This window comes from Pogonomyrmex barbatus, unplaced genomic scaffold, assembly GCF_055798465.1.
Source record: "Pogonomyrmex barbatus isolate J1 unplaced genomic scaffold, ASM5579846v1 scaffold1, whole genome shotgun sequence".
NCBI lineage: Eukaryota > Metazoa > Arthropoda > Insecta > Hymenoptera > Formicidae > Pogonomyrmex > Pogonomyrmex barbatus.
In genome coordinates, this window is record NW_028297098.1 from 4,101,999 (window position 1) to 4,129,336 (window position 27,338).

Genomic DNA, 27,338 nt, shown 5'->3' on the forward strand with positions numbered 1-27,338 from the left:
CCCGTAGAGATAATGTTTTTAGCGTCTTTAATGCTGCTTCCATGCTTTAAATAATGCATGTCCAACGCCTTGTTATAATATAAATAGGAGCAGTCTCAAATACACGTCGAAGGCCACGACGTAGTTATACGATGTAAGAAACTCTGATAATAAAAGTTTTACTGCTTGGGACAGTCCGTAAATCATATTCTTGACAAACGAAGATAATCGATTGAAGTCAATCTTTTAACATAATATCCTGTTTCATTTATATCTCAAGGTGATAGCTAATCTTATCTTATCCAGAAATAACAATATCTCTATTGAATTTGCAAGTTTCGAATATTCCTTAAATCGGTTTGCAGACTATTACATTTTTGTTACATATTTAGAATGCGTGCTACATTTCCACGCGTGCGGAACGATCGCGTTCATTGTGCCCTTTCTGTCTCTGGATAGAAATGGAGCATATTGTATGAGGCGCCCAGATGGACGTCAATGTGACGAGGATGACGGAGGCGTGTTAACGCGCTCCCGATTTTTAGATTTCCTGCGAGACTTCGGCACGAAGCTGGCCGAAGACAGAGGAAACCTGAGCGCGTGCACCGCGTGCGGGTCGAGAGGAGATCCGGGAGGAGTAGTAGAAGGAAGGATATTGATCGAGAGTAGACATGCGCGCGCGGGAGCGCCGTGATATCTTCCCTCGTCCCACCCTGCGTCGGCGGTAGAACGCCAAGCCCAAGGTGGGTGACAATAGAACATGTATCGCGTTGGTCAGTACTTCGAGATCCACGTAGCACCGTGGCAATTAAGGGTAACGCGTGCTCGGTGCGCCTAGACCGAGGAAGATTCTGATCAGCCGGTGAATCGGTCGATCGGTCGGTGCTCCGAGGGCGTGTCGATTAAAAAAGGCAATCGTTCTCTCCACCCGATGCTGGGGCATCGAACTACGGTCTGTTGCGAATCGGCGCAGAATCGGCGGCGACGGACGTAGCCGGGAAAAGGCAGCGGCACGTAACGAGAAGGGCTCATTCAGCGACGGTGATTTCACGGTGACGAGCACACGGACGCACGTTAATATCCACACGTACGCGTGTGCGTGCATCCGTACAGCGTAATTTAGATACGCATAATAACGCCCGCTGCGTATCGGTGGGGCAATCGTCATTTGGGGCGGCACATGCCTTGTTAACGCTGGCTGAGGCCAGACAGTCGTGCACCAGACGAGAGAGCACCGAGCATCGCTGAGCGGCGCGCCGGCGGGAGATTGACAAAGAGATATACAGAGAAAAGAAGAAAACTGTTGAGAGACGAGTCAGGAGTCATGTCCGACTTGGACGACGAGACCGACACTTCCTGCGGGGAGGAGCAAATCGTTTCGGATTGGGAAGTTCGGAAGGAGTGGCTCGAGAGCATATTATCCAAATATCACAATGGGAAAGCGGTTAGTCATATGAATCATAGATATATTCGTGCTGATATATCGCGTAGATATGCGAATTGAGTATGTAACGCGTTAATGATACGTTTGATTCGTCACCGCTGATCGTTGTGATGATTCATTTAGGTCGAAGTTCTGAAGTTTAACGTAAGTCCAGGATGCACGACGAGCGAGAGCGTGCTTAGCGCTATCACCAGCGTTACAGGAAGTTATTTAGCGGCACTTACAACGAATAAGCCAACGGATAAGTGCAAACTGTCCATTATCATAAAGCAACTCCCTAGGGATCCGTTTAGCCGCTTTTTCGTTACCGAAGGTCAATTCGATCTCCGAGAGATTAAATTTTATACACAGGTAAGGCGACAGGTAATCAGATTTGAGATCTCTTTTTGTTTGACGAATTTTTACATGTTACGCGTTTGTATCAGGTGATGCCGGATTTAAAGGAATTCAATGAAAGACAACTAGCAAAGACGTCGCTAGAGGAACCGATTATACTACCAGTTCCGAAGTGTTATCATGCTCATTATAGTCCTGCAGGCGGAACCGACGATAGCCCGGTGCCGCCGGAATCGATATTAGTATTGGAGGATTTAGGCGCTTCCGGTTTCACGAGTGTTAAGTTCTCAGAAGGATTAACGCTAGATCAAGCGACAATCGCGCTAGACGCCATCGCTCGCATACACGCTCATTCCCTGTCGATGAAAGTCGTAGACGAACAATCTCTGTCCGAACGTTATCCATTTCTTTTTCAAACGGCGAAAGCGACAGACTCGTATCAGCAACTGGTGGAGCGCGGTTTACCACAGCTGGCACATTTTCTGGAGAGCAGACCAGGATTGGAGGCAGTCCTCAAGACTCTGCTGATTCTACGACCACGCACAAAAGACATTATTTCGGCTCTCCTTGCCCCGGAGGGTCCGTTGGCGTTGATAACTCACACCGATTTCTGGAGTAATAATCTGCTTTTCAGGAATAATTATGGAATCGCGGAATGTTATATTCTTGATTGGCAGATGGTCACTTACAGCCGGCCGACGAACGACGTCGCATTGCTGTTGGTGAGTTCAGTGCCCACCGAATTACGCCGCAAGCACACTGAGTCGCTCTTGAACACATATTGGGACAAGCTAAATTGGACATGCTCGAATCTTGGCCTAGATATTCCCAAGGATTTAGGTTACACTAGGAAGGATCTTGACAAGGATTATAGAAAATCCCAACTACTAGCGCTTTTACTTTGCATCGGATCGGTGGACGTCGCGCTCGGTGATCCTCTCACGGAGCAACGACTGATCGACGTCCTTGAAGATCTATATAATGATGGCGTACTGACGGACGAAGCCGTCATCGCGACAAACGAAGCCGATTCTTAATCACCGCTGCCACCGTTAGCGTATATATGCACCGAAGAAATAAGAATTAATATTTCTATCAGGGCTGTGACTCAAAGCGAAGAGTTTCACGTGAAGCAATAGATACTTCGATAGCCCACTTGTAGTTTAAAGACGCAATCTTTGTGTTCCCAGTCCAAAAGAGGCTTAAGCCAGCAATAACATGAATGCCGGCATCGAGGAAAATAGCTGCAAACAAGCACGACTCAACGTCGGAAGAATACAGTGGACGTTAGAAACTTACGCTCTACTCAATTTCATTTCATTACGACGAGATAAGACAAGTGGGACGAAATGGATCGAGATCGATATTAAAGAACACAATACATGTCTCAGTTATATATCAATATAAACTTTGATAATTTATCGGCTATTACTTCTTGAAAGCTAAAATATCTTAATGATTACGCAAGATTCACTTGCAATTTGATGAAAGTCTCAAAAGTAAGATAAAATCGGAAGCAAATTTTTTAGAAGGTTTACTACGTAAAGTCTACTAAGAAAAATATTAATTTCTTATTGATAAATATAGATTTCTCTGTTTCTTCTCATTTCGATTTGTTGCTCAGATACAAATTGCTAATGGACGTCTTTAATGCGTTGTGCCAAACCGTTAAAGATCTAGGCAAATAGTTGTGATACAATTATTAAGATGAAATCAATTAGATCCGTGAGTAATGTTATAGGACATATATTAAAGTTATAGAGTATTTTCGAGATATACAAAACAATTACGTTCCATTTGTCCGAATACGTCCCGTGATAAACTTCTTCCGACAATTATTCCAGCGAACGCGCTGTTTTGTTAATGCTATATACAATTATTGTATTATCCATTTTCTCTGTATAAACTATATGGATAAAATATACTTCGATGTTATCACGAATAGTAAACAAAGTTCCTACCGCAATTAATACAGTCTACACATATCTATTCTTTCCCTTTTTTCTTTTGAATACTTCACAACCAGAATTCGCTTAATTATTTGTTGTACAACGAGAATTTTTAACGAAATATTTGAAATAAATAATGCTTATTAATCAAATGAAAATTTGATCACAACTGATATGTTGGTATCTTGCAACCAATACACTTTAACAATTATAAAAAGATATTTAATAAACTTACCGATGCAGTGACTCCACCTGCGATAAAGGCATTTCTCTTATGCTTGTTAGCCTTCTCATATCTTGTATATAATTTTTGCCCCACCCATACAGGTATACCTTAAATATAAAATATATAACATTTTTAATAACATTTTCTTTGTTTATTGTAGTTTTAATACTGTGTACTTCTACAGGGTATTTCATAACCGTCATACAATATTTTAATAATGTATTCTAGAAATAAAGTAGAGCAAAAGATCCTTGAAAATGTTGAGGTTATAATAGTTTTTGAATTATAACCGATCAAAAATAAGTAATATCGCATAGGATGATTTTCATCAATCTCCGGTTAATCGGCCGATTATTCCACTGGAATTTACAATCACAATTTGTTCACAAATTTAACAACAAATATGATTGGTTCCAATGGAATAGCCGGACGATTAACTTAAGCGGAAGTTAGTGAACGTCACGTAGAAGCTCAGGCCTGTAGTTACACAGGCACACGCATCGATTTGCCATTATCTGTTATTGATTTTTACACTTAATAATTTTTATTGCACAGCGGATTATTAACAGCAGTTAGTTATTAGTATTAAAACATTATATCTAATGTTTTACACTTGAGAATGAAGTGGTCTGTTTTTTTGTACTTGAACTAGTGTACGCTTGTTGTACTTAAAATGAAATAGATATATATTTGAAGTTTAACAAAAGCGAGTTAGAAAGTATTAGTACAACCCAGTGCAAACAACAAACAAATCCGTGGTTTCTTGCAGTCTTAATATAAAAGATACCATGAAAATTGATTTATTTCTTTTATTTTTTATGTCTTGTAAGGAATAGAATGTGATTATAATAAATTGAAGGAAATTAAATCATTCAAATTTTTTTAATAACTTAAATTTCTATTAGAGATGTAATAAAAAAATTTATTAAAAAATAAATTTATTGAAATCATACAATTATTTTTCTTGGGGAAAAAAAATAAATATAAAGATAAATATTTTTTTTAAAGATTCATTAGATTCAATAATTCAATTTCATTTCAATAATTTTTCATGAATGGAATAAACTGATAAAGACTTATTAAAATATTGTATGGTGAGAAACCATGTATCATTATGTAAAATATTGTGAGAAATATAAAGTTCGTGAATATATATAATATAGGCCAACCTATGATCATGGCTGGAAATGCTATTCCAGCGACGAGACCAATTCCAATTGGTGCTCCTACTAAAGTTCCAAGTTGCCAAAGAATTTTCTTCTTTCTGGACCATGGTTTTTTACCCCAAAAAGTGCAGCCAGAAGGACTGCAAGTAGAAAAATATTTAAATATACTTGCTTAAATATAAATGTACACATTCAAATACAATTGGATATATAGCAACCTCAGATAATGAAGATCACTAATTTCCTTCATGCAAAGCCAACAAAATTCAGCGCCGCAAACAGCACACGTCATATGATTACAACTTCCATCGTCCATTTTCACAATCAAAACTTGACATCTAGGACATGGTTTTATATCATCTCCTAAACATAACGTGAATTATAATTTATCAGTTAAATATCAGTTAAATAAATAAATATTGATTCATGACTTCAGTTAAATAAATAAATATTACTTCATACTTACTGTGTTGAGAATCAGTTTGACTGAAACTTAAAGAAGAACTGCGCTCATAATATTGAGATCGTTGTGCTCTGGCAGCATCACACGTCTGATTAGGATGCCACCGTGCTTTACAATGATAACAAAAGTATGAATCACAACCCGGTCGTTCGCAACGTAATTTTGGACACGAAGCGCAACCACTAGCGATTACAGCAAAACTGCAATCTGGAGCGGGACACCATCTTGCATCAGGTTCTACAGCAAGCACTCTTCGAACCATAAAATCTTCGTACTTCTCTAACTGCGTTTGGTCATTTAGAATCATCCGAATATCTGTATGTGCGAAAATATCACACAAAAAAATTAAACGATAACTACTTCTAGATCTTATAAAAAACAAAATATATATTAGAACAATGAATTTACCATTTGGGTGCAATGGTTCTGAACACTCAGGACAAGCGATATTAACTCTGGATTCGGAGATTTCTACTTTCAGATATTGTTGAAAACAATCGTAACAACTACGATGGTGGCAAGACTGAATAATTGGAAAAAATTCTACTGGCAGTTCGGCCAAACATAATGGACATTCCATTAATCCGTTCTCGTTACTCTGAAATAATAAACATAAAAAAAATTTAATAATAATGATTTAAATCTAGTAATATTAAATTTAATATTTTCTTCGATGTAAATGTTATTTCGCCTTATTAATACCTTTCCTGCAGAAGAAAGTACAGAGCCTTTGCTGGAAGCACGCTGTAGATCGATGTTATGAAATTGGAAATGACTCGAACCGTTGCTTACTCTGGCCTCTCCTTTTTCAACATCCGTCGTCCTGCTGCTTGCTTGATCTTTAGCTGTGGAAATATTTTAAATTTTATAAAATTATATTTATTTTCAATTTTATTATTTATATTGCAGCTTAATAAAATCTAGAAGTTAAGGCCGTAGCATACAAAAAAGCATACAAAAAAGTTTAAGCAGTAAAACTTAAGCAGTAAGGAAATCAACGTTACACATGGTCTACAATGGGCAGTGATGAATTGTAAGTCATAATGCCTTGTGTCCACAATGCTAGAAATTGGTCCAAGATCTCGGATGGAAAGAGAATTGATCAATTGCGTTTGAATAATTCGGCCAATTAATGCGATTGGTCAATTCTCTTTCCATCCGAAGTTTCGGACCGATTTCTAGTATCGTGGACACGCCTAAGAAATTGATCAATCACAGTCGAGTGTGAGGCGAATTATCAACTGTAATTAATCAATTTCTTACGGCCTGCAACTCATCTACTACTGCTACTACTGCCCATTGTAGATCATGGGCTATGGGTTTGCTATAGTTTATATTACTGCCTTACGTTTTCGATTGTGATTAACTGATTCGCTTACAGCTTAAGTTTTACTGCTTAAGTTTTTTTTTTGTATGCTATGGCTCTTACCTTTTGCATTTCTATTACTCGCACTAGGCGTTCTTGTAATACGGCGACCAATAAGCGGGCTAGAATATAATAATCTTCGCAGGGAAAATCGGGGAAATAATCTCCGAGGACGAGGTGGTACACCGTTACAGCCTCCAACGCCATTTTCACTTTCTTTAAACATTCTGGTAGAAGTAGTACGAAACGTTATGCGTTACTGTAGAACATATTTTGCTTATGTTCACAATGGCACGTTCTGCAATCAAAACAAACAGAATGAATTAAGATACAGCGAAATTTTGATTAACATGCGAATTATTAATAAATTGCTAACATACATATATCATTAAATATCATTACGATACGAAAATGTAAATTTGTAAAAATGGTACTTGTGATCATATTACATTAACGTGTGAATTAAAATTTAAATTCTCGATAAACATGTGCAACTGTTTAAACAAATTTATTGAGATATTATATTAATATGCTAATTCCAATTAATATGTTATTTCGCATGTATTGTTTGTATTACATAAATTCAGAATTACATAATACATGGGATATCATGATACATGGGATATCAAATCTATTAATCATACAGCATGAATAGACTTCAGCAAACTTTGAATTACATACGTGACTGCGGCAATAACGCTCATTCATTGCCGTTTCATCCGTTGTCATTCGAGTGATTCATTACGAGTGAAATAATTAAGCTAATAAGTGTCACGTATCTGTCGAAAGATATTGAAGAAATATTTAGGCTGTGTTATATTTAAGTGAAATAAAATGTTGTAAAAATAAAACCGGTGCTTAAGAATAACAACCCAGTGAACAGAATATCTAAAATCGACGCATAAGATAACTTTAAGATATCTTTCAGAGTTCTTTATGAGATATTTCTGAAAGATATTTCTTAAAGAATTCTTAAAGATATCTTAAAGTTCTGCCTTGTGCTTCGATTTTAAACATTCTGCTCATTGGGAAAATGAACAAATCAAATGTGAATAAATTGGACGAATTATGTGAAATTATTTTTGGCGACGAAATTTTGAGAGAGAAATAACACGTGCATGATATTCTTGTCGGAAAATACGTTATAATACGTAAGTATTTATAATATTTTCGGAGGCGAAAAGCGAGTTAAAAAAAAAACACGTATCTCTAAAATACTCTTGTATTTTCTCGAATTATCTGCTAGCGCGATCTGGCGCTTTTGAAAGAACAGCGGGGCAATTTTATTCTGGCTACGTGTGTATGTGCGTATGTGTGATGTCGCCATCGCGCTCGTTCATATTTTTAACAGGTTTTTATCAAAACGATTCGTTGCTTTCTTCGGGAAAAGAACGGTACAAGTCAAATCGTCACAAATGCGATGGTCATCGGCGATTTCACCACGTTCTACGGCATGAATTATCAGCGTGTTGCAATTCTTAAAGTCATGTAATATGCACGAAATTTCGACATGCTCGAAGGAGAGAGGCTCGTATCTCTCTACGCAAGATACGCACATTTTCCAGATTGTATCATGTTTGTTATCTCTTAGACCCTCGCTGATACAAAATGCATTGTTTCTGCTGAGTTCTACAAATAACTTTCCTTGTATCGTATCGTATTGCGCGATTGAATAATGCTTAAGCAACTCGTTCGTCGAGGCGAAACCTGCTTGAGAATATCATTGAAAAATACAACTTTATTATCCGCTTACATATTCATAACTTGACTTATCAAGATCAGTTGAGCTCTGACATCGAGCAAACAAAATTAATAATTCTGTTTCTAATTTATGTAAAACATAAATAAGTTATATAAAATAAATATTCACAATATAAAGAAAAAAATAATAATGTAAAATACAGATATAAAATACAGATAAGATCTCACAAGGAAGGAAAGTTGTCTCCAACGGCGACGATGACGTCATCCTTGCATTTTTGAGATTTCCAGTAAATAGAATTGCTATCCTTTTCGGATTACAAAATTAAGTCAGCTTTACACACGACACTTTTGCATCAGGTCAGATTTAAGACAAATCCCCGCTGGATCAATAAAATGAAACAATAAAATTCGGAAAAATTCGCACCGCTCGAGGTTTCTCGATAATCAAAAATTAACACACAGATCGAGTTGAAACGATGTGGGTCTCGCTTAGACCTCCTGGTTAACCGATTTGAACGTGGTATCGTCCACCGCGCGAGAACTGTCGTCGGGGTAGCAGGGGGGGATCAGAGCAATGGAGAAGTACACATTTCACGAACGCAAAAATCTCGGGTTTGCGTGTCGGATGTCTTCAGCGGCACGGCACGTACGTGATCACGCGAGAACGAGCGTATGCGAGCGGACGTAAGCGGTAAGAAAAGAAGCGAGACTCGCCACTTTCGACGGTTCTGTTTACGACGATCTCGTGGAACGCGCTGCGTCACGCCGTCAACGTGCGTCAACGAGCGTCAACGAGCGCGACGCGAACAATGCGGTTTTTATCTCCACGCGAGAGAGACGCGAGAGATAAGAGCCTTTTCCTTCCCCCCCCCCGTGTCTTATCACCGTGTCGCGAACACCTTGCGCGTCGATGATTGGCACTCGGGATCAGGTACGAAGATATGCCGAGAGAGACGTGAGAGACTGCTCGATCTCTCCCACGACGGACAACGCGTGATACTCCGCCGCTGCGCGGAGAGAAACGTACCTCCGTCGTGCTATCGAACATAGGCCGGTCGATCGTCCTGGTATGCGTCAGAATCACCTTGGCACGGATCCACCAGGTCCTACAAGGCTGTCCGAATATCCGCGCAATTTGTTGGTTAAGGATGTTCACTTTGACACAACAGCTGACTGCTCCGATTACGACGGTATTACGGGAAAAATCCAATGTAGTTCGTGACTTGGAACGCGCATCGGCAGCGCCACCTGGTGCCGGCGATCAGCATTACCTGCAAATGATCTGCGAGAATTTGAAACTGCGTAAGGAAATCGATTAACGCGCTCAAATTAGCGAGTATCGCATACTAACGGATATTTATCATCTGGATTGGAAACTCAATTAAAAAGATAATTTTTGTCCTTGTAGATTGAAAATTGTTCAAACAATAAACTGTGAATTGTTTGAGACATTGTTGCATATGAAAATTATGTCGCAAGAGTAAACCGATTCTAATATAATTTGCATAAATATATCTTGTTTTCTTCATAGATGAAAAACAATAATTGTCGTAATTAACATTATTCTTTGGAATTGTGTAACAATATGGAATTATGCATAATAAAGTTCTAGCAAAAAAGTTTTACTTTGAAGAATTGGCTGTTGATCAAAGAAAAATATTGAGATTAAGATCGAAAGCTGACGCAACAAGTTGTAATTAATTAATATCTACATGGTTATATAATATGCAAAAGTTTCATTTTATACGAATATTGATACAACATGTTTGTAAATTCATGCTGCATTGCATCTGTATGCCTTATTGCATTTCTAGGATTACCTAATATTCCGTGAAACGTGTTTACGAGAATTACATAAATTCTAATTCTCAATTTGCGTCATAACTTGATAATATCAATTATATACGATAGTAATATGAATAGGGTATAACAATAATTGCCATTTCATATAAACATAATAGAAACTCTTATTTCGTTGTAACAATATATAAACAGTTAACAAACTATTATATATCTACAATATTGCGTTGAATAATATATATCATTTGTGTATATAAATGTGATGTATATAATTAGGACTATAAAATGTTTATCTATTAGCCTCCTTGCCGATCGCATCAGTAACAGAAGAAAATCCATTGGTTTCAAGTATTTCACATAATTCTCTTTTGATCTTGCTAACTATTGGTGGTCCATTATATATATATGACGTATAAAGTTGCACTAGGGAAGCACCAGCCTTTATTTTGTTGTAAACGTCAGATCCAGAAAAAACACCACCCACACCAATAATTGGTATCCTACCACGCGTTCGTCTGTACATGTCAGATATCATAGCTGTGGAAAGATTTGTAAGCGGTGCACCACTGAGGCCGCCACTTTCCTGCTTGTTCGGATTAATCAAATTTGGTCGCGTAATAGTAGTATTGCACAAAATTAAACCATCCACTTTAGATTTCTCGTTCAAAATTATATCTGCCACATCTTGTCGCTCAGAATCTGACAAATCTGGAGCTAGTTTTAAAAGCAACGGTTGTTTGCTACCCATCAATTGCCTCGCTGTATTTATTTTAAACAGTAATTCCTCCAAATTCTTCTTGTTTTGCAAAGATCTTAATCCTGGAGTATTAGGACTAGATACATTAATAACAAAATAATCTGCCACATCCATAAATCTCTTTATACCATCAATGTAATCTTGAATTGCATCTATCGTATCCTTGTTTTTTCCTAAATTCACCCCAAGAATGCCACTAAAATTCTTATTCTCCTTTAATCTCTTAAGACGTTTCCATACAACATCATGTCCATCACTGTTAAATCCATATCGATTTACAACTGCATTATCTTCTGGCAATCTGAAAACTCTAGGCTTTGGATTACCAGGCTGAGGTTTCGGTGTCACAGAACCTGCAAAAAATCAATACAGAATTATCAATAATCATATCTATAAATATTGTTTGTTAATATATTGTCTATAATATTATGCTGAGATTTTACCTATCTCCACAAAACTGAAACCAATTTTATGCAATCCTTCTACTGCCTCTCCTTGTTTATCAAATCCTGCTGCCATACCAATTGGATTTTTAAACTGCAAGCCTAGTACAGTTGTTCGAAGCGAGTTAGGATCCTCCGCTTTCTGCTTTGGCACAAGACCATATTTTAACGTTTTCACTGCAAGGTTGTGAGCGATTTCCGGATCTATCAATTGAACTAAAGGTATAGCAATTTCATTATAAAATCTTTCGTTGCCTTGATAAAGAGAAATGCCGCCAAACAGAACAGCAGCACTGCTTGTCACAGTGAACAGTGACTTCAGCTTTGCTTTGTTGCTTAATCGCCGAGCCATTTGTGCAATGCTTATCGAATCCTTATACGTTATTTTGAGCTACCGACTCATATACAAATGTAAACATCACTGAAAAGATAAAAGGTTATGCGCTTGAATAAATAAAGTTAAATTAAATTAAACAAGATGATTTCTATTTATTAGTTATAAATCACGTACAGACATACGTACAACAATTTCACAAACGGAATCATAATTATTTTTAAATAATGATAATAAATCACTGTTATATCTCAATACTGATAGAAACACACCGTACACATGACATTACATGACATAAACTACAGATAAAACTGTCGATGATTACCACAGAATGGTGTAGATAAATTAACAATACGATAACAATAGCTCATTAATAATATAATTTTGTATTATGTATGTTCGTGAAATTTGACTTGTATTATATAAGTAATATTGAATATTAATTATATTTTTGGTTCATCCATCGTGTTCTTTTAGTTATCCACTTGACACACGTTGTATCGCGATGCTAGAGACTGAAGTTACCATCAGTTACCGTCTTCAAACACTTCGTTGCCATGAACGGAGCGTAGTGGACGTGAGACACTCCGTAGTGAACAGAGAGGCACTGGACGAGCGATGTCGCGACTTTTAATTAATCGGTAAGTGAAATATATCTCTTAATTAATCTCGTATTTATTCCATACAATAGAAATGTCCAAAATATATCACAAGGATATTCTAAAGATATTGCGATAGTAAAAAAATTTCCATATAATTATATATACTTATAAATAACGTGTCATATATTAAATATATATATATATATATATATATATATAAATATTTAATTATATATGAACTGATAGAATTATATATAATGATTATATATAAATATATATATTAATATATAATCTTATGAATATCATATAAGTATCATGTTTTTATACATTGATATATTCCATATATAATTATATGAAACATTTTTTATCTACTAGGATATCTCTATGTTTCTGGAATACTTTATTATAATATTTAATCATTGTGTTATTTTAATTATATGCATATTAATCCAATACTGATGCAATAATAATTTATTAAATACATATGTTTAGCATTTGCTTCTACATCGATCAAAAATGCTTTTTTTCTTTTAAATGTATTCAATATTGTTTCAGATAAGTGTTTTACAAAATCTTATTATAATCTTTACTGATAAAGATAAATAATAAATAATACTTAATAAATTTATAAATTAATGAAAACGGAACAAATAAGAAATTTTAAAAATGATAAAAAATAAATAGCGCACGCGAAACGTTTTTAAAATAAAAAAAATAAAATAATATTTTTAAATTGCGAAAAAGCTATTTTAAATTAAGTTAAATATTCTTTTATATTCCCATCCCTAACTTTTCTAGATGCAATTTTATTTATTAGTTTAATTATACATTTTAAGATATCTTCGATATCTTAGGGTAAAAATGATCCTTTTACATATAAATAATATATATATATATATATAATATTGCTTACATATGTGTACAGTGTTATTTTTTTTTTTTTTTAATTTTTCTCTCATCGATATTTACGCGTCCACCATCACTCGTAAAACGGATAAATACGAGAGCGAACTTTTTAATATGACCATAAAAGTCTCGATGTTTACGAGGAAAAATTTGCCAGCTAACAGCATGACAGGTTGTTGTGCCCGCATGATAACGAATAGAAGGTTCTTCATCATATTCGCTGGCAAGTAGTACCAATTGCAAGTATAAATCGAATTTGCGATATCTTCCATTTGACTCTTGAGATAATCGCCCGCAAAACTATAAAAGAACAATTGTAATAACAGAGCGCTCAGAACTGATATGGTTTTAGATATCATCGCTACGTCATTCGTTTTCATTGCTATAATAAGTGAAAAACCTAGAAAATATACAATAATTATTCCATACGCGAGTCAATGGTCTCTTCGGTAACATAAAAATTATTTATCCAATGATTTTATTACTATGGAATAATATTAGGAAATGTTATGCGGATTTTAAGAAATATTTACCCATCAAACATATAATGAGACAACTGCACAGCAATTGTATGAGCAAAACAAAACTTATTACATCTACCAGAAGTTCCGCAAGTTCCATTAGATAACGATGTCTAGTCGCTAATTTTAGAAAGTCTTTGCTTAAATCGTTGCTTTCCACGCCATAATTAGTAAAATCAATTTTTAAGAGTTCCATTTGTCCACAAACATGAAGAACGATTGCAACGTAAAATGCATCACTACCTTTATAAATTTTAACTTTGTTTTAAAATAGTTTGCTTTAAATGTTTTAAGAATAATAATAATAATATATCAATTAATATTGTAAAAGTAAGATATGATTTGAAAAAAACAAAGTGAAGTCATATTGCCATTGTACAATTACTGCACATATTAAAATAAAAACATCTATTAAAAATGCATAAAGATTCAACATTTAGTGCTGATAAAAAAATATATTTTACTTAATTATAGATATTAACTTGGCTTGTATATTAATAGTTAATCAATTAATGATGAAAGCAAAGATAAAAAGAAATTGCAATAACAAAATTGTTAATAAATTTTATTAAAAATAAAATGTTTAAAATAAATTAATATATTCTAGCTTGTGAGAGACTATTTGCAAGACTATTTGATATTATAATTAGTTTATTACCGCAATTACTATTACAAGTAAGCATTAATAAAACATATATCGTGAAGGATATCACCAAGTATAATGCCGGAGAAATTTCATAATTCCCTAAGGTCCATGTTAAGGGTATTGGTAATTCCGATGCTGGATTTTTGGATACATTAACTTGGACTTTGATATTATTATCATTATTTTTATCTAATAACAAAGGTATCCAAACAAAAATTAACGGAACGAAATAAGAGAAAGACATGATACTGAAGCAAACCATCCTCCCCATGTAAGCATGTCGCCGCATGATTATACGCTTCTCTTCAGTATCAATTGCGTGATAATCGTCCACAGCAGAAGAAAAATTGCGAATCAAATTTTTGGCGTATATGCGGAATGACAGTAACTTTAGTATAGACAGAAGGTTGCAGAACATAACCATAAGAGCATCGAGTTTATCATATGTGCTGGCGTCACCGTAAACGATTTCGAAGAACAAGACGGACATCATCACAGTCTACATAGACAAGAAGAAGGAATTATTTATCTCTGATTGATGGACTTTATTTCTGTTTCTTGTTTCATTGCATGTTTGTGTTTACATTGCATTAAGCATCTCATTTGATTATATGTTGAAGATACAAGAGAAGAAAAATTTTATTGGTACATATAAAATGAAAATTGTAAGTACACGTACCAAACTGACGCCACACACGATACAACGGATTAAAGCAAACGTATTATATTTTTGCAAGGGCCAAACGCCTAATGGCAAAATGATGAATTTGTGGGGGTCCATAGCATAGTCTATATCCTTATTTCGTGACATTATTGCAGTCAAGTAGAGCTGCACGTTACACGAGTCTTACTAATGTCGGTCTTTGTCCATAATTCGAATCGATCATTGTTCACCTTCATATTTTATTGAAATTGCACAATTTTAACATTTACTATGCTATTTTCTTATTTCAAAACGTAATTATTTGAAAAAAAAACTAAAGGAAACAATTTTTTTATAGAAGTAAGATAAAGAACGAAAATCGGATGGGAAGAAAGAATATTTTATTTTCTTTTTCGGTGCATCCTATCTATCCTTAGTTATTCTCTATCACTGATCGTTGTAATATTTTTTATTTTCATGAAAAATACGTATGTACAATTAATTTAGAACTTGATGTAACAGTTTTTTTCTTGGACAATATAATAAATAATACTACAAATAATACTATCAATAGTTGTTGCACGATATTTTTTATTTGACATGAAAAATGTATTATGAATTAGCAATTTTATTAAAATGCTATTTTATATGTGTTACTATTTTTTTAGATTGCTTCTTCTATATATATTATTTTTTTTTATCAATTCTTAATCTGAATCTTGTGCTCTAAATCCAGAAATTTTTTAAATTTCATAACATTTCAATAAAATATGCGTTTTAGATTTCGTAAACATGGAGTGAATTGAATTCGCTATTCGGTAATTACTAATCGGCCATTCTAAGCCTAAATCTATGCGTCATCTCTTTTCATAAGGCTTTTGAAAATTTCTTGTAGAATTTCTTGTAAAATTTCTCTATGATATAGAAAGCTCTCAACCTGATTAAAATCTCCTTTAATTTTTATCAATAATTTTATTATCTTTAATATCTTCCTTTAAGTACAATATTTGTCATTCGATTACGATATTCAGTAAAACGATGCCACTTTATGTCGACTGGAAGCACAAAATTTGATTAAGTGTTATAATTAGATATTATTTAAATTTTATAAATAATATATTTAATGTATCTTCTTCTAAAAAAAAAACCTCATCAAAATTTCAAATATATCGAAATATTAAAGCCTCTTTTCCGTGATGCTGTTGGTTTTGCTTGTTGCGTTTGCTTCACAAGCTAGCTCCATCGACAATAACGATGATAAAAATCATATATTTTGATAGTGATGTGTATCGAAAAAATTATCAGTATAATTTTAATATAATAATTACAAACATTTAAGCATTTATTTCATCGATCGAAATTTCTCTTTTCTTTTTGAATACATTATATATTGTTTTATATAAGTATATTGTTTTAAATAAGTTTTACAGAATATATTGTTTTAAATAAGTAATGTTGTTTTAAATAAGTTTTGCAGAATGTAAAACTTTTATTATAATCTTTATTTAAAAAGATAAATAATATTTGATAAATAATACTCGATTATTGATTTATGAATTAACGAAAAAGAATAAAAAAAAATAAAAATAGGAGAAAATGTTAGAGAATAAGTGGCTTGCATGCTCTCAATGATATACTAATAAAACAAAAAGATTTAATATATTTATATTATTTTTAAATTGCAAACAAATTGTTAAATTAGATATCCTTTACGTTTTTATCACTAATTCTTCTAATGCAATTTTATTTATTTTACTTTGCTCATACATTTCAAGAGATATCCAACGTCATATAATAAAAATGATTCTTTTACATACAAAGTAATATTGTTTAGGTATATATACAGTGTTAATTTTTCTGAGTTTTGCTTTCAATGTTTACCTTTATTTTATGCGTCCACCATTACTCGTAGAACAGATAAATATGAGAGTGAACTTTTTAATATAGTCATATATGTTTCGATATTTACGATAAAAAATTTGCCGGCTAACAGAGTAGTAGGTTGTTGTGCTCGCATGATAATGAATCGAACGTTCTTTATCATATTCGCTGGCAAGCAATACCAATTGCAGCTATAAATCGATTGTGCAATGTCTTCCATTTGACATTTCAAATAATCACCCGTATAACTATAAAAGAACAATTGTAATAGCAGGGCGCTCAGTACTGTTGTGGTTTTAATTATCAATGTTACGTCATGCGACTTCAATGCTATAATAAGTTGGAAACCTAGAAAACACATACCGTAATTATTGCATGCACAAATCAATGATTAATTTAGATATAAAAATGAAATATTTATCCAACGATTGCATTATCAAAATATTATAAATAATATTGGGAAATGTCTTGAGGATTTTGAGAAATTACCGATCAAACATATAATGAGACAACTGAATAGCATTTGCACGAGCAAAACGAAACTTATTACATCTATCAGAAGTTCCGCAAGTTCTATTAGGTAACGATGTCTAGTCGCCAATTTTGAAAAGTCTTTGCTTAAATCTTTGCTTTCCACATCATATTTGGTAAAATCAATTTTTAAGAGTTCCAGTTGACCACAAAGATGAAGAACGATTGCAAGAAAAAGTGAATCGTTACCTTTATAAATAAATTTTAACTTTGCATAATATTAAATTGCATTTATATTAAGTATTTTAATAATAATAAATTATTTAACGTGTACTATAAAGAATAATATATAATCTGAAAGAAAAAATAAAATAATATTGTATTACAATCATAAGACAGCATGCATCAAAATAAAGACATCTATTAAAAATGGATAAAAACTGATTCAGATAAAAGTACATGTTTTAATTAATTAGATATTATGTTTTTATATGTTAATAAGTAATAAATTACTGCTGAAAACAAAGATATAAAAATTAGGAAATAATAAATTAATAATAAATTTTATTAAAATCAAAATGTTTAAAGTGAATTAATTAAAAGTAAATTAATGTGTTATAATTGGTGCGTAACTTTTTGATATTAATGATTAGATCATTACCGCAATTACAAGTACTATTGAGCATTAATAAAACATGCTGCACCAAGGATATTGTCAAATATAAAGTCGCAGAAATCTCATAATTCTGCAATGTCCATGTTAAGGGCATTGGTAATTCCGATGCTGGATTTATGTTGGATTTATTAACTTGGACGTTGTTGTCACCTAATATCAGAGGTACCACAACGAAAATACATGAAGCGAAATAAGCAAAAAATAAGATACTGTAGCAAACTATCCTTCCTATGTAAGCGTGTCGCCGCATGATTATACGTTTCTCCTCGGTATCGATTGCGAGATAATCGTTCACAGCAGAAGAAAAATTGCGAATCAAGTTTTTGGCGTATATGCGGAACGACAATAATTTTAGTACAGAAAGAACGTTGCAAAACATAACCATAAGAGCATCGAGTTTTAAATACATATCGGCTTTACCGAAAACGATTTCGAGGAACAACACGACCATCATCACAGTCTACACAGACAGGAAGGATGGATATTTTTAAAACTTTATTCCTTTTTTCGTTTTTTGTTTTCACTATGTTCATTCACTACGTATCATTTGACTATATGTTGAAGATACAAGCAAAATGTTTTATTGGTATATGTAAAATAAAAATTGAAAACATACCAAACTGGAACCACACACAATAGAACGGATTAAAGCAAATAGATTATATTTTTGCAAGGGCCAATTGCCTAATGGCAGAGTTAGGAATTTGTGGGGGTTCATAGCATATGCTATATCGTCATTCCATGACATTATTGTGGTCAAGTAGAACTACACGTTGCACGATACTTACTAATGTCGCCCTATAATACTTATCGATCATTGGCGATGTTCACTTTCATATTTTATTGAAATTGCACAATTTTAGCATTTACTATAGTACCGTCTTATTTTCCAAAACACAGTTATTTAAAAGAGAATTGAAGGGAACAATTTTTCGTATAGCAATAAAGGGCAAAGTTCTAATGGAGAGAAAAGGAGTATTTTATTTTTCTTTCAATGTTGTCGTCCATCACTGATCGCACACTGTAATATCTTTTATTTTGATATTCTTTTATGAAAAATATGTACGATTATTAATTTTTAAAATGTATTGAAGCAGTTTCTTAGATAATATGAATAATATCAATATCAATATTAACAAATTGTTTAATTATATTTCGTGTTTGACTGTTGATGATATTATTGATTTAACATGGATAAATAAATGTATGTAAGTATAATTAACAATTTTATTAAAATTCTACTCTATTATTCTACTCTATATTATTATTTTTCTAAATGTTTGTATGTAGAGAACATTTGTTTATTTATTATGTGCGTCAGATGCCTTACGTTTCCACCATCACGCGTAGAACAGACAAATAAGAAGCCGAAGTTTTTAAGATGCTCACATAAGTTCCTAGATCCATTACAATGAAATTCCCAGCTTGTAACTTAATTGGTAGCTGAGCCCACATCATTATAAATGCTATATTTCTTGTCACTTTTGCAGGAAAGTCGTACCAAGCACTCTGATAAACGGACATCGCGACTTCTTCCATTTGTGACTTTAAATAATCTCCGACGACGCTATATAGCGTTAGCTGTATTAGAAAAGCGCTAAGTACCAAAAAACTTTTTGACATCATACCATAATCGCTAGTTGTCAAGGCAATAATAAATTGAAATCCTACAAATATATAATTAATAAATTCCAGCATCTTATAATAAATTCTATACTTTTTATTTGTTAACGTACATATATGCCGAAAATTGATGATAGGATAATTAATAATTACCTACTATACAGATAAGCATACTACTGACAAAGAGTTGTACCATCAAAACAAAGCTAATTATTTCAGCAAGTTTTCTTGTCATTCTTATCAAATGATCATGTCTCAAAATCAATGTGTTGAAACGTTCGTGAACTTCAGGGCTCGTAACATCAAAGTTGATAAAATTTGCCTTTAGAATTTTTAATTGACCACATACATGCAGTGCAATATGAAGAAATACAGAATCGCTGCCTTTAAATATTATAATTAGAATAAAGAAACTTGCAAAATGCCTAATTATTAATTATATATGCTATAAAAAATATTTATACATAAAATAAATAGAATTAGGAATATTAATGAAAGCTAAATCTAGTATTGGCATAATTAAATATTTCAATAAAATGAATGTAAATATTTACTTTGCATGCATTAGACAATTAAAAAAATTTGTATTTAAATTGTATGAATTTTTCAATTTAATTATAAAGATCAAAAATTTAATTATAAAGATCAAAAATATAGTAGTAAATATTTTAAAACGCGTTAAAAATAATTCATATATAAGTCAAATATTAACCACACTAACAATAATATTTATGGCTTACCATGATTGCTAATGCACATAATTACTAGATAGATATATTCCAGCGCAAATATCACCAAATACAAGCTCGTCGAAATATGAAAATGCGCTAAAGTACATGTCGATGGTATAGCGTATCCCGCTTGATGACCGAAAATAGTCATATTAACTTTAGCCTCCTCACTGCTTAATTGTGCGTGTCCCACGATGAAAATTACTGAATCGACGTAAGAAATTAACAAGGCGATAATGCAGATTACTCTTCCCCAAAAAGCGTGTTCTCGCATGATGATGCGCTTCTTCTCGGTGTCGATCGCACGATAATCATTTATGGCAGAAGAATAATTACAAGTTAAGTTATCGGCATATATACGAAACCATGTTATTTTTGTTAAAGCCAAAATACCGCATGCAAGAAGCGTAAGAGCATCAAGATTCGCATATGCGCTGGTGCAGTTATAATAAAGTTCGAGATACTGTACGATTACCACCACGCTCTACACAGAAAGTAAGAATAGACTTGTTTATCACGAAATTGCTTTATTCGCTCTTTGTTTTTTTTTGTGCCAATACTTTGAAACATCCTATCGTTCTTAAGAAATTTACATTGACAATTTGTTCAAAACTTCATCGAACGCAAAAAAAAATAAAAGAGAATAAAAAATAAAAGAGAAACTTGGTTTTACGAGAATTTGCGACATGAAAATTGAAACATACCAATCCAAAACTAGACAAGACATGACGCACCAAAGTGAACTTATTGTATTTTTGCAAGGGCCAACCACCTATAGGTATGGTTAAGTGTCTCACGAGGGTCATAGCGTACGATATATCGTCATTCCATGACATTATGGCAGTCAAATAGAAACGTTGCACTGTGCCACAAATGTTAGCCTTTATCCATAATGTGGATCGATCAACGAAATTCGCGTTTATGTTCATATTTTATTGAATCTACACAATTTTAATACTTAACAATATTTTCTGTTATTTTCTGAAGTACAGTTGTTAAAACAATGAGTATTAAATTTCTTTTCTGGAAATATGAAAAAGTAAAGAGCGAAAGTAACGAAAGGGAGTTTTATTTTTGTTTCGATACAATACTTTTGGTTGCAGCTGTCATATTAGTCATATAATAATAATTATATAAATAAACACATATAAGTGTTTATTTTTTTTTATAAAAAAACGTGGAGTACAACATTGTTGTAAAAAGATATTTTTGGATTACTATCAGGTAAATAACATTGTTTTCGCACTTTTATCTTATTGAAGATGCGTAACTTTAGCAATATGTTTATTATTTACTATATTACATGACCAAACAGGTAAGAAATAACTCATTCATTTTAATAGATTTTTACTGTATTATGATATACTTTTTCATAGAATACTCATACTTCTTCATAGAAAATTTCATAAAAAACTTCTTCACATCAAAGACAATGTTTTTTATATTTTCATATTTATAAAAAGATATATATGACAAATATAAACAAATGTTGTTCAAAAGAAGTAAGCAACAAAGTAGTGAAACATATATAGTTTATTTTATTACCTATATATATATATATATATATATATATATATATATAATTTTTCACAATGCAGGAAATATTGAGAATTTTTTATTTATCGACTGTTACTTGTAAGAACGATACGTATGTCATGGTGGTTTTCAAGATATCTGTTATAGTATTTCGCGTAAGATAGAAAAATTTTCCGGCACTAATTCGAAGAGGAGTTTTCATCCTCATCATAATGAATATCAAATCTTTCACCACAATGGGCGACATTTTATGCCACGCAGAATCGTATATAGCGTAAACAATGGACTCGCTTCGATTCTGTAAGGTATCACCGGCATATGTGTACAGAAAAGTCTGTACCATATAAAATTGAATAGACATCAACATTTTTATTATTTCTTTGTAATCTTGAGTCTTGATTGACAAAATAATTCCTACTCCTAAAAAATTACGATCTTTTACGGACATATTATAACAGCTTTAATTTTAGATGTATTTTATATTTTTCTTTTTTTTAAATTAAATTTGATAATTTATTGTTATTTTTTATTTATATTAAAATTTTTTTTTATTTTGAATTTTACTGATATTTAAATTATAAATATTAAAATTAATTTAATAATTTAATTCAGTTAAACTTATCACAAAACTTTTCTTGTAATTTTGATTATTTTTATGCAAAATTATTTTCAAACCAATATGTATATACCAATATATAAATGATAAAAGAATTTAATTAGATATATACCTGAAGTTGCAATAACTACGCTGATTATTAAAAGTCGTAGTAAAATATTAATATTAAAAGTATCTTCAATATTTTTAGCCAGCTCTATCAGCTGACAATGTCTTTTCACTAACGGTCTCAAAAAATTTCCATGTTTTTGCTCATGATGTTTTTTACTGATCTCTATAAATTGTACTCTAAGTAGCTCTAATTGACCACAAAGGTGCATAGTAATACTGAAGAAAAAGCTATCGCAAGCACATTCTGCTATCAATATCAATGATCCTTGTATTATTTGCATTCCAAATAACATCCTGTATGTAGAGTATGAAACGCCTTTATACAAACACGTTGATGGAATGACAAAATTCCATGCAGCGATGGTGTCATTATCCATAATTGCAGCCTATAAAATACACAGGGTACAATATTAATTTTTATAAAACGAAATATTCTTTTTATATTTACAAGATATATTTAAAATGTTCTCAATAATAATCTCATAATACCTGTTGCTTATTGCTGAGGAAGACAGAGACAAACCATAAGGTACCTGCTGCTGTTCCAATAATCAAGTGAGTCAGAGCAATCAGACGTCCTGCACGTGCATACACCATCATTATTGCACGCGACTCTTCTTTCATGGACGAAGATGACCAGTCATCAATCGCAGAATTAACATTAACGGCGATCTTTCTCATATAAATTCGGGGAAAAATTATATTCAACCACGCATGCATGCTGCTTTCTATTAAACGAAGAATTTCCAAACCGTCTCTGACAGCGTCGCAATGTTTGAAGGATTCTATCAGTACGTTGATCATTGTGAGAGACTACACGGTAGTAAATATAAAATTGTCTTCTCGTGAAGCTATATGCTATATCAAAACCTAAGTAATTATCAGGAAATGATGTTTAAGCTATATTTATAAAATTTTAATTGCCGAATTGTTGTTCAAGCTTAAATTCTAATAAATTACTATAAATTATTATGTAATATATTTTTATATATTTTATTTAATGTATTTTATGTATTTTTATATGTATCACGTGATACATACAATTAACAAATTTTTTAAAAATTTTATTCCAATTACAGCAATAAACATAATAATTCAATAATTTAAATTCCAAACTTACGATTTATAAATGAAATTATAATTCTCAAACCAATTAAAAAAAGTTTAAGTAGATTACTATAATTTTGTCAATGTTTATTAAAAATATGTATACCATTTTTCCTCTTATCATCAAAAGTAGTTAATCTACATTTTATGCTATCTTATAATATATTATTTTACCCCTGCTGTGAATATTAGAAGCCACTGAAATGTGTAAACTACACTGTTCCGTTGCAAAGGCCATAGACCAAGCATCCACATCATTGATTTTATCATAGAAAAGCCATAATCTATACCACTGTTCCAATTCGTCTTCATGTTCAGTGATGTATTGTTAGTTTCGATCTCAAAAAGGAAAATTGTAGTTTTGTGTGACCGAATATTGCTTGGGTCGATGCCTTACTTTTATTCCTAAGAAAATTGCTACTGTCTATATGCTTTTAGTCCTTCCGCATTGACCAACCTTTAGGGTGGTAAGATAAGTGACATGACAAATTTGTGTCTATCATGCCATGTCTACCATCTGGAACATCCGATAATGTGCACAATTTTCAATTCATAATGTTGTTTGTGTCAGCGCATAGACGCTCACGATCAATTACGTGTTGAACGATAATGCCCTGTCGAAAGAAGGTTTGCATTCTTTTTCGTGAGCAAAATATGTTTTTGTTATATCATCGAAACGAAGTGTAGTGAACAAAGTATAAAGGGTGAAACTATCTGTAGAGTGAACATGCGATAAAATAGAAAAAGCATATAGTATGGAATTTCTTTACTTGTGTGTGATCCTGATGCAACGTATTGTTGAATTTCTGGTATTTATTTAAAACAATGTTTTAAACTCAAAAGTTTGTAATTTTTTTATTATAATCTCTATTATTTCTACTCTATTTATTATTATTATTATTTATATATAATATTTACTGCTATTTATTATTATTTACTATTAATATCTGAAGAACTATTTTAATAATTACAAAAATCAAGTATGTTTCAAAATATTTTAATTGTTATTACGCATATATAGAGTCAACAATTTTTATATGTTTTACAAGTTTCCAGTAGGTTTGTTAACTTTTATCTTTCAGTGCTATTCTCAAAACTGATATATATGAAGCCACTGTCTTCAAAATGAACATTATTGTCTCACGATCGACATAACAAAATTTTCCACCGCTAAGACGAAACGGATAGCTCGACTTCATCATCGCAAAGTTCAGATCCTTTGTCAACCTTACAGGAAGCGTAAACCAGGAAGTCATGAATATTGCATAGAATATACTTTCGCTTCCTTTTTGTACAAGATCACCGCCGTAGCAATACATTATCGACTGCACAAATAGGAAGTTTAAGACTATAATACTTTTCGCCATTTCGACATAATCATTATTTTTTAAGCACAATAGTATACGTAAGCCTGAAAGAAATTTTATGGAACAAAGAAAAATTTAAATATACGCTCCATATGCAATATTAAATAAAATGCAGGATTTTTTAAGATTTTTCATATTTTAAAAATTTATTAATTGCATAAAAAATTTAATCTGAGATATAATACCTAATAATGCAAGCAGAAGTGTTATTATGACCAGTTGGAATAATATCAACAAGTGGAATGTATCTTCCAAATTTTGATTCAGTTCCATTAATTCACAATGTCTATTAACCAAGTTAGCCAATTGTTTCCGATAATTTTTCGGAGTATCTGGCTTGCTTCCAAAAATTTCAAATTTTGTTTTAAGCACCTTAAGTTGACCAGTAAGATGGAAAATAATACTTATATAAAAACTGTCCGCAGCAGTTTGTAAGAGACATATCAGCAATAGTTGAAAACTTTGAAAAGTAATGAGCATTGCATATTGCAAACCGGTGATATTGTCACCTAACATACCACACGGGATTATAAATGTCCAATTTGATGTACTCACATTATCTATATATAATAAAAACATAAATTTTGATAATTAGCATTGATTTCGATATCAGAATACAACAATTAAAAATCAATAATAAAGGACTATAATTTTTAATATAAATCTATAAATATTTAAAAATATTTAAAAATATTTATTAAAGATTTTGATATCTAAATTGAGAAATTATAGAAAGCTAATATCTATTTGCACATTTGCATAATGTATTTTTTATCTTTGTCTTTACATGATAGAAATAGGAAATTCTATATAATAATAATTTGTAAATAAATCTTCAAAAGATCATAGAAAATTCAGATAATATAAACTTTTTTATTTATTGGAGCAATTTTTATAAATTGTACAGATTAGAATCATAAATTTATTGTTATTAATATTCTTCCAAACACAAAGAAAGAATTTAAAGAATATTAAATAACATTTTTTATATATCGTGATTTAAATATAATAATTTAAATAGAATATAAGTTATTTAAATATCATACAAGTATTGCATTACCTTTTGATATATTTATCATTTGAGTCTGTAAAAATATCTGTTTTAAATTTAAAAATATGACAAACAGTATATATATGCCACCGGCTACATAACATGTGCTCAATATCATCAATTTCAACTGTCTAGATCTAGATGCGTGTTTCTTCATGATCTTATACGATTTCTCGTCATTCTTTGCAGACAACCAATCAGTGATAGCAGCATTAATATTTTTGGCCAATTTTCTTTGATTAATAGTAATACAGAAATTTTTTAAAGTTAAAGCCACTGTGACTGAGAAAAATAGCATAGCTTCGATATTCGCACCGGCATCACTCTGATTTCCGAATTCCATAAACACGAAGATGAATGGGGATAGCTATTAATGACCCCGTTGCCTTAGAAAATATAGTATACGTATAGTAAAATGTGTAAGTAATGTCCATATTTGAAAAGCTTGAATTTTTTTGTAAAATTTTCAATAATTTTTCTATGCACGAATTTTTGGATTTAAGATATTATATATACTTCTCAGATATTATATATACTTTTTTTTCTCTCTGTTGTAACACGTTTCTACAAATGTCTTTTCTTCTATCAACGTACCTGTAGAATTGTCATTAAACTCCATTGAATTATCGTGAATATCGTCCTTTTTTCTAGCGGCCATAACTTAAACAATCGCATTAGTGTTCTATGAGTAGAAAAAACGTATGCGATGTCATCGTTCCAAATATCATCTGACATTATTGTAATTGCACAAATACTGCACGTGGATGACTGAATATTCGAATATAACGAAATTGTTCAGTCTTTACAAGTGCAATTTTGCAGTTTCACAAATTTACTTATCGATTTATGAACATTATCATAACTGTGGAGTATCAAGATGACA

The 27,338-nt window shown here is 32.2% G+C and overlaps 7 protein-coding genes, 1 long non-coding RNA gene and 1 pseudogene across 11 annotated transcripts in view; 2 read left to right on the forward strand and 7 right to left on the reverse strand.

Annotated features, from left to right (window-relative positions):
• Positions 1–9,803, reverse strand: part of LOC105432480 (E3 ubiquitin-protein ligase RNF19A) — a 14,601-nt gene extending 4,798 nt beyond the window's left edge. Inside the window, exons 1-8 of the mRNA XM_011647307.3 lie at positions 9,661–9,803; positions 6,993–7,227; positions 6,266–6,408; positions 5,972–6,161; positions 5,567–5,878; positions 5,319–5,463; positions 5,104–5,240; positions 3,944–4,041 (exon numbers count right to left, since the gene is read on the reverse strand). Coding sequence (XP_011645609.2) covers positions 3,944–4,041; positions 5,104–5,240; positions 5,319–5,463; positions 5,567–5,878; positions 5,972–6,161; positions 6,266–6,408; positions 6,993–7,155 — 1,188 coding nt within the window. The 5' untranslated portion in view covers positions 7,156–7,227; positions 9,661–9,803. The remainder of the gene's footprint in view (positions 1–3,943; positions 4,042–5,103; positions 5,241–5,318; positions 5,464–5,566; positions 5,879–5,971; positions 6,162–6,265; positions 6,409–6,992; positions 7,228–9,660) is intronic.
• On the forward strand, positions 480–3,729 carry LOC105432479 (putative oxidoreductase dhs-27). The gene is made up of 3 exons (XM_011647306.3): positions 480–1,423; positions 1,547–1,774; positions 1,849–3,729. Exons 1-3 carry the CDS (start codon positions 1,304–1,306, stop codon positions 2,794–2,796), a joined length of 1,296 nt encoding a protein of 431 aa, XP_011645608.2. The 5' UTR covers positions 480–1,303; the 3' UTR covers positions 2,797–3,729.
• Positions 9,782–27,338, forward strand: part of LOC148937965 (uncharacterized) — a 46,978-nt gene continuing 29,421 nt past the window's right edge. The window contains exons 1-3 of one of the 3 annotated variants that reach the window (XR_016138252.1): positions 9,782–9,935; positions 12,445–12,608; positions 23,442–23,570. This is a non-coding gene — a long non-coding RNA (uncharacterized LOC148937965). Of the gene's footprint in view, positions 9,936–12,444; positions 12,609–13,124; positions 13,275–23,441; positions 23,571–27,338 lie in introns of those variants that run through there. The other 2 variants (XR_016138254.1, XR_016138251.1) reach the window with 2 other exon arrangements.
• Dhod (dihydroorotate dehydrogenase 2) lies at positions 10,576–12,297 on the reverse strand. Of its 2 annotated transcripts, none has more exons than XM_011647313.2 (3): positions 12,157–12,297; positions 11,634–12,054; positions 10,576–11,543 (listed from the first exon to the last, which is right to left on the reverse strand). In XM_011647313.2, the coding sequence occupies exons 2-3, from the start codon at positions 11,983–11,985 to the stop codon at positions 10,723–10,725; spliced, it is 1,173 nt and encodes a 390-aa protein (XP_011645615.2). In that variant the 5' UTR covers positions 11,986–12,054; positions 12,157–12,297; the 3' UTR covers positions 10,576–10,722. The 2 variants fall into 2 exon arrangements, with proteins under 2 accessions (XP_011645615.2, XP_011645613.2); XM_011647311.2 differs by having other exon boundaries at positions 12,145–12,286.
• On the reverse strand, positions 13,497–15,132 carry LOC105432483 (odorant receptor 2a-like). The gene is made up of 3 exons (XM_089072370.1): positions 14,655–15,132; positions 14,009–14,239; positions 13,497–13,875 (listed from the first exon to the last, which is right to left on the reverse strand). The coding sequence occupies exons 1-3, from the start codon at positions 15,130–15,132 to the stop codon at positions 13,535–13,537; spliced, it is 1,050 nt and encodes a 349-aa protein (XP_088928496.1). The 3' UTR covers positions 13,497–13,534.
• Positions 17,133–19,088, reverse strand: LOC112552985 (odorant receptor 2a-like). Its single transcript, XM_089072343.1, has 4 exons — positions 18,930–19,088; positions 18,299–18,773; positions 17,656–17,886; positions 17,133–17,514 (listed from the first exon to the last, which is right to left on the reverse strand). Exons 1-4 carry the CDS (start codon positions 19,059–19,061, stop codon positions 17,174–17,176), a joined length of 1,179 nt encoding a protein of 392 aa, XP_088928469.1. The 5' UTR covers positions 19,062–19,088; the 3' UTR covers positions 17,133–17,173.
• On the reverse strand, positions 19,615–21,248 carry LOC105432484 (4-vinylanisole receptor-like; annotated as a pseudogene).
• LOC148937966 (4-vinylanisole receptor-like) lies at positions 22,181–24,459 on the reverse strand. The gene is made up of 4 exons (XM_089072281.1): positions 24,212–24,459; positions 23,420–23,743; positions 22,932–23,316; positions 22,181–22,623 (listed from the first exon to the last, which is right to left on the reverse strand). Exons 1-4 carry the CDS (start codon positions 24,347–24,349, stop codon positions 22,283–22,285), a joined length of 1,188 nt encoding a protein of 395 aa, XP_088928407.1. The 5' UTR covers positions 24,350–24,459; the 3' UTR covers positions 22,181–22,282.
• On the reverse strand, positions 24,457–27,191 carry LOC148937967 (odorant receptor 13a-like). Its single transcript, XM_089072352.1, has 4 exons — positions 27,050–27,191; positions 26,465–26,822; positions 25,590–25,964; positions 24,457–25,448 (listed from the first exon to the last, which is right to left on the reverse strand). Exons 1-4 carry the CDS (start codon positions 27,188–27,190, stop codon positions 25,102–25,104), a joined length of 1,221 nt encoding a protein of 406 aa, XP_088928478.1. The 5' UTR covers position 27,191; the 3' UTR covers positions 24,457–25,101.

Excerpts from the sequence above, each read along its gene's own strand:
- LOC105432483 (XM_089072370.1), bottom strand. The coding sequence starts at position 15,132 with ATGTCCGTCTTGTTCTTCGAAATCGTTTACGGTGACGCCAGCACATAT. Across the intron at positions 14,240-14,654 it reads TACTTGTAATAGTAATTGCG|GTAGTGATGCATTTTACGTT; the intron begins GTAATAAACTAA and ends AAATTTATAAAG. Across the intron at positions 13,876-14,008 it reads TCTCATTATATGTTTGATGG|GTTTTTCACTTATTATAGCA; the intron begins GTAAATATTTCT and ends TATATTTTCTAG.
- LOC112552985 (XM_089072343.1), bottom strand. The coding sequence starts at position 19,061 with ATGTCATGGAATGACGATATAGCATATGCTATGAACCCCCACAAATTC. Across the intron at positions 17,887-18,298 it reads CAATAGTACTTGTAATTGCG|GTAACGATTCACTTTTTCTT; the intron begins GTAATGATCTAA and ends TTATTTATAAAG. Across the intron at positions 17,515-17,655 it reads TCTCATTATATGTTTGATCG|GTTTCCAACTTATTATAGCA; the intron begins GTAATTTCTCAA and ends TGTGTTTTCTAG.
- Dhod (XM_011647313.2), bottom strand. The coding sequence starts at position 11,985 with ATGGCTCGGCGATTAAGCAACAAAGCAAAGCTGAAGTCACTGTTCACT. Across the intron at positions 11,544-11,633 it reads TTTCAGTTTTGTGGAGATAG|GTTCTGTGACACCGAAACCT; the intron begins GTAAAATCTCAG and ends GATTTTTTGCAG.
- LOC148937966 (XM_089072281.1), bottom strand. The coding sequence starts at position 24,349 with ATGAAGACGAATTGGAACAGTGGTATAGATTATGGCTTTTCTATGATA. Across the intron at positions 23,744-24,211 it reads TTCTAATATTCACAGCAGGG|TCTCTCACAATGATCAACGT; the intron begins GTAAAATAATAT and ends ACTACCGTGTAG. Across the intron at positions 22,624-22,931 it reads CGTAGTTATTGCAACTTCAG|GAGTAGGAATTATTTTGTCA; the intron begins GTATATATCTAA and ends GTAATTTTTTAG.
- LOC105432479 (XM_011647306.3), top strand. The coding sequence starts at position 1,304 with ATGTCCGACTTGGACGACGAGACCGACACTTCCTGCGGGGAGGAGCAA. Across the intron at positions 1,424-1,546 it reads AATATCACAATGGGAAAGCG|GTCGAAGTTCTGAAGTTTAA; the intron begins GTTAGTCATATG and ends TGATTCATTTAG. Across the intron at positions 1,775-1,848 it reads AGATTAAATTTTATACACAG|GTGATGCCGGATTTAAAGGA; the intron begins GTAAGGCGACAG and ends CGTTTGTATCAG.
- LOC148937967 (XM_089072352.1), bottom strand. The coding sequence starts at position 27,190 with ATGTCAGATGATATTTGGAACGATGACATCGCATACGTTTTTTCTACT. Across the intron at positions 26,823-27,049 it reads GTTTAATGACAATTCTACAG|CTATCCCCATTCATCTTCGT; the intron begins GTACGTTGATAG and ends GGTCATTAATAG. Across the intron at positions 25,449-25,589 it reads ACTTCTGCTTGCATTATTAG|GCTTACGTATACTATTGTGC; the intron begins GTATTATATCTC and ends AATTTCTTTCAG.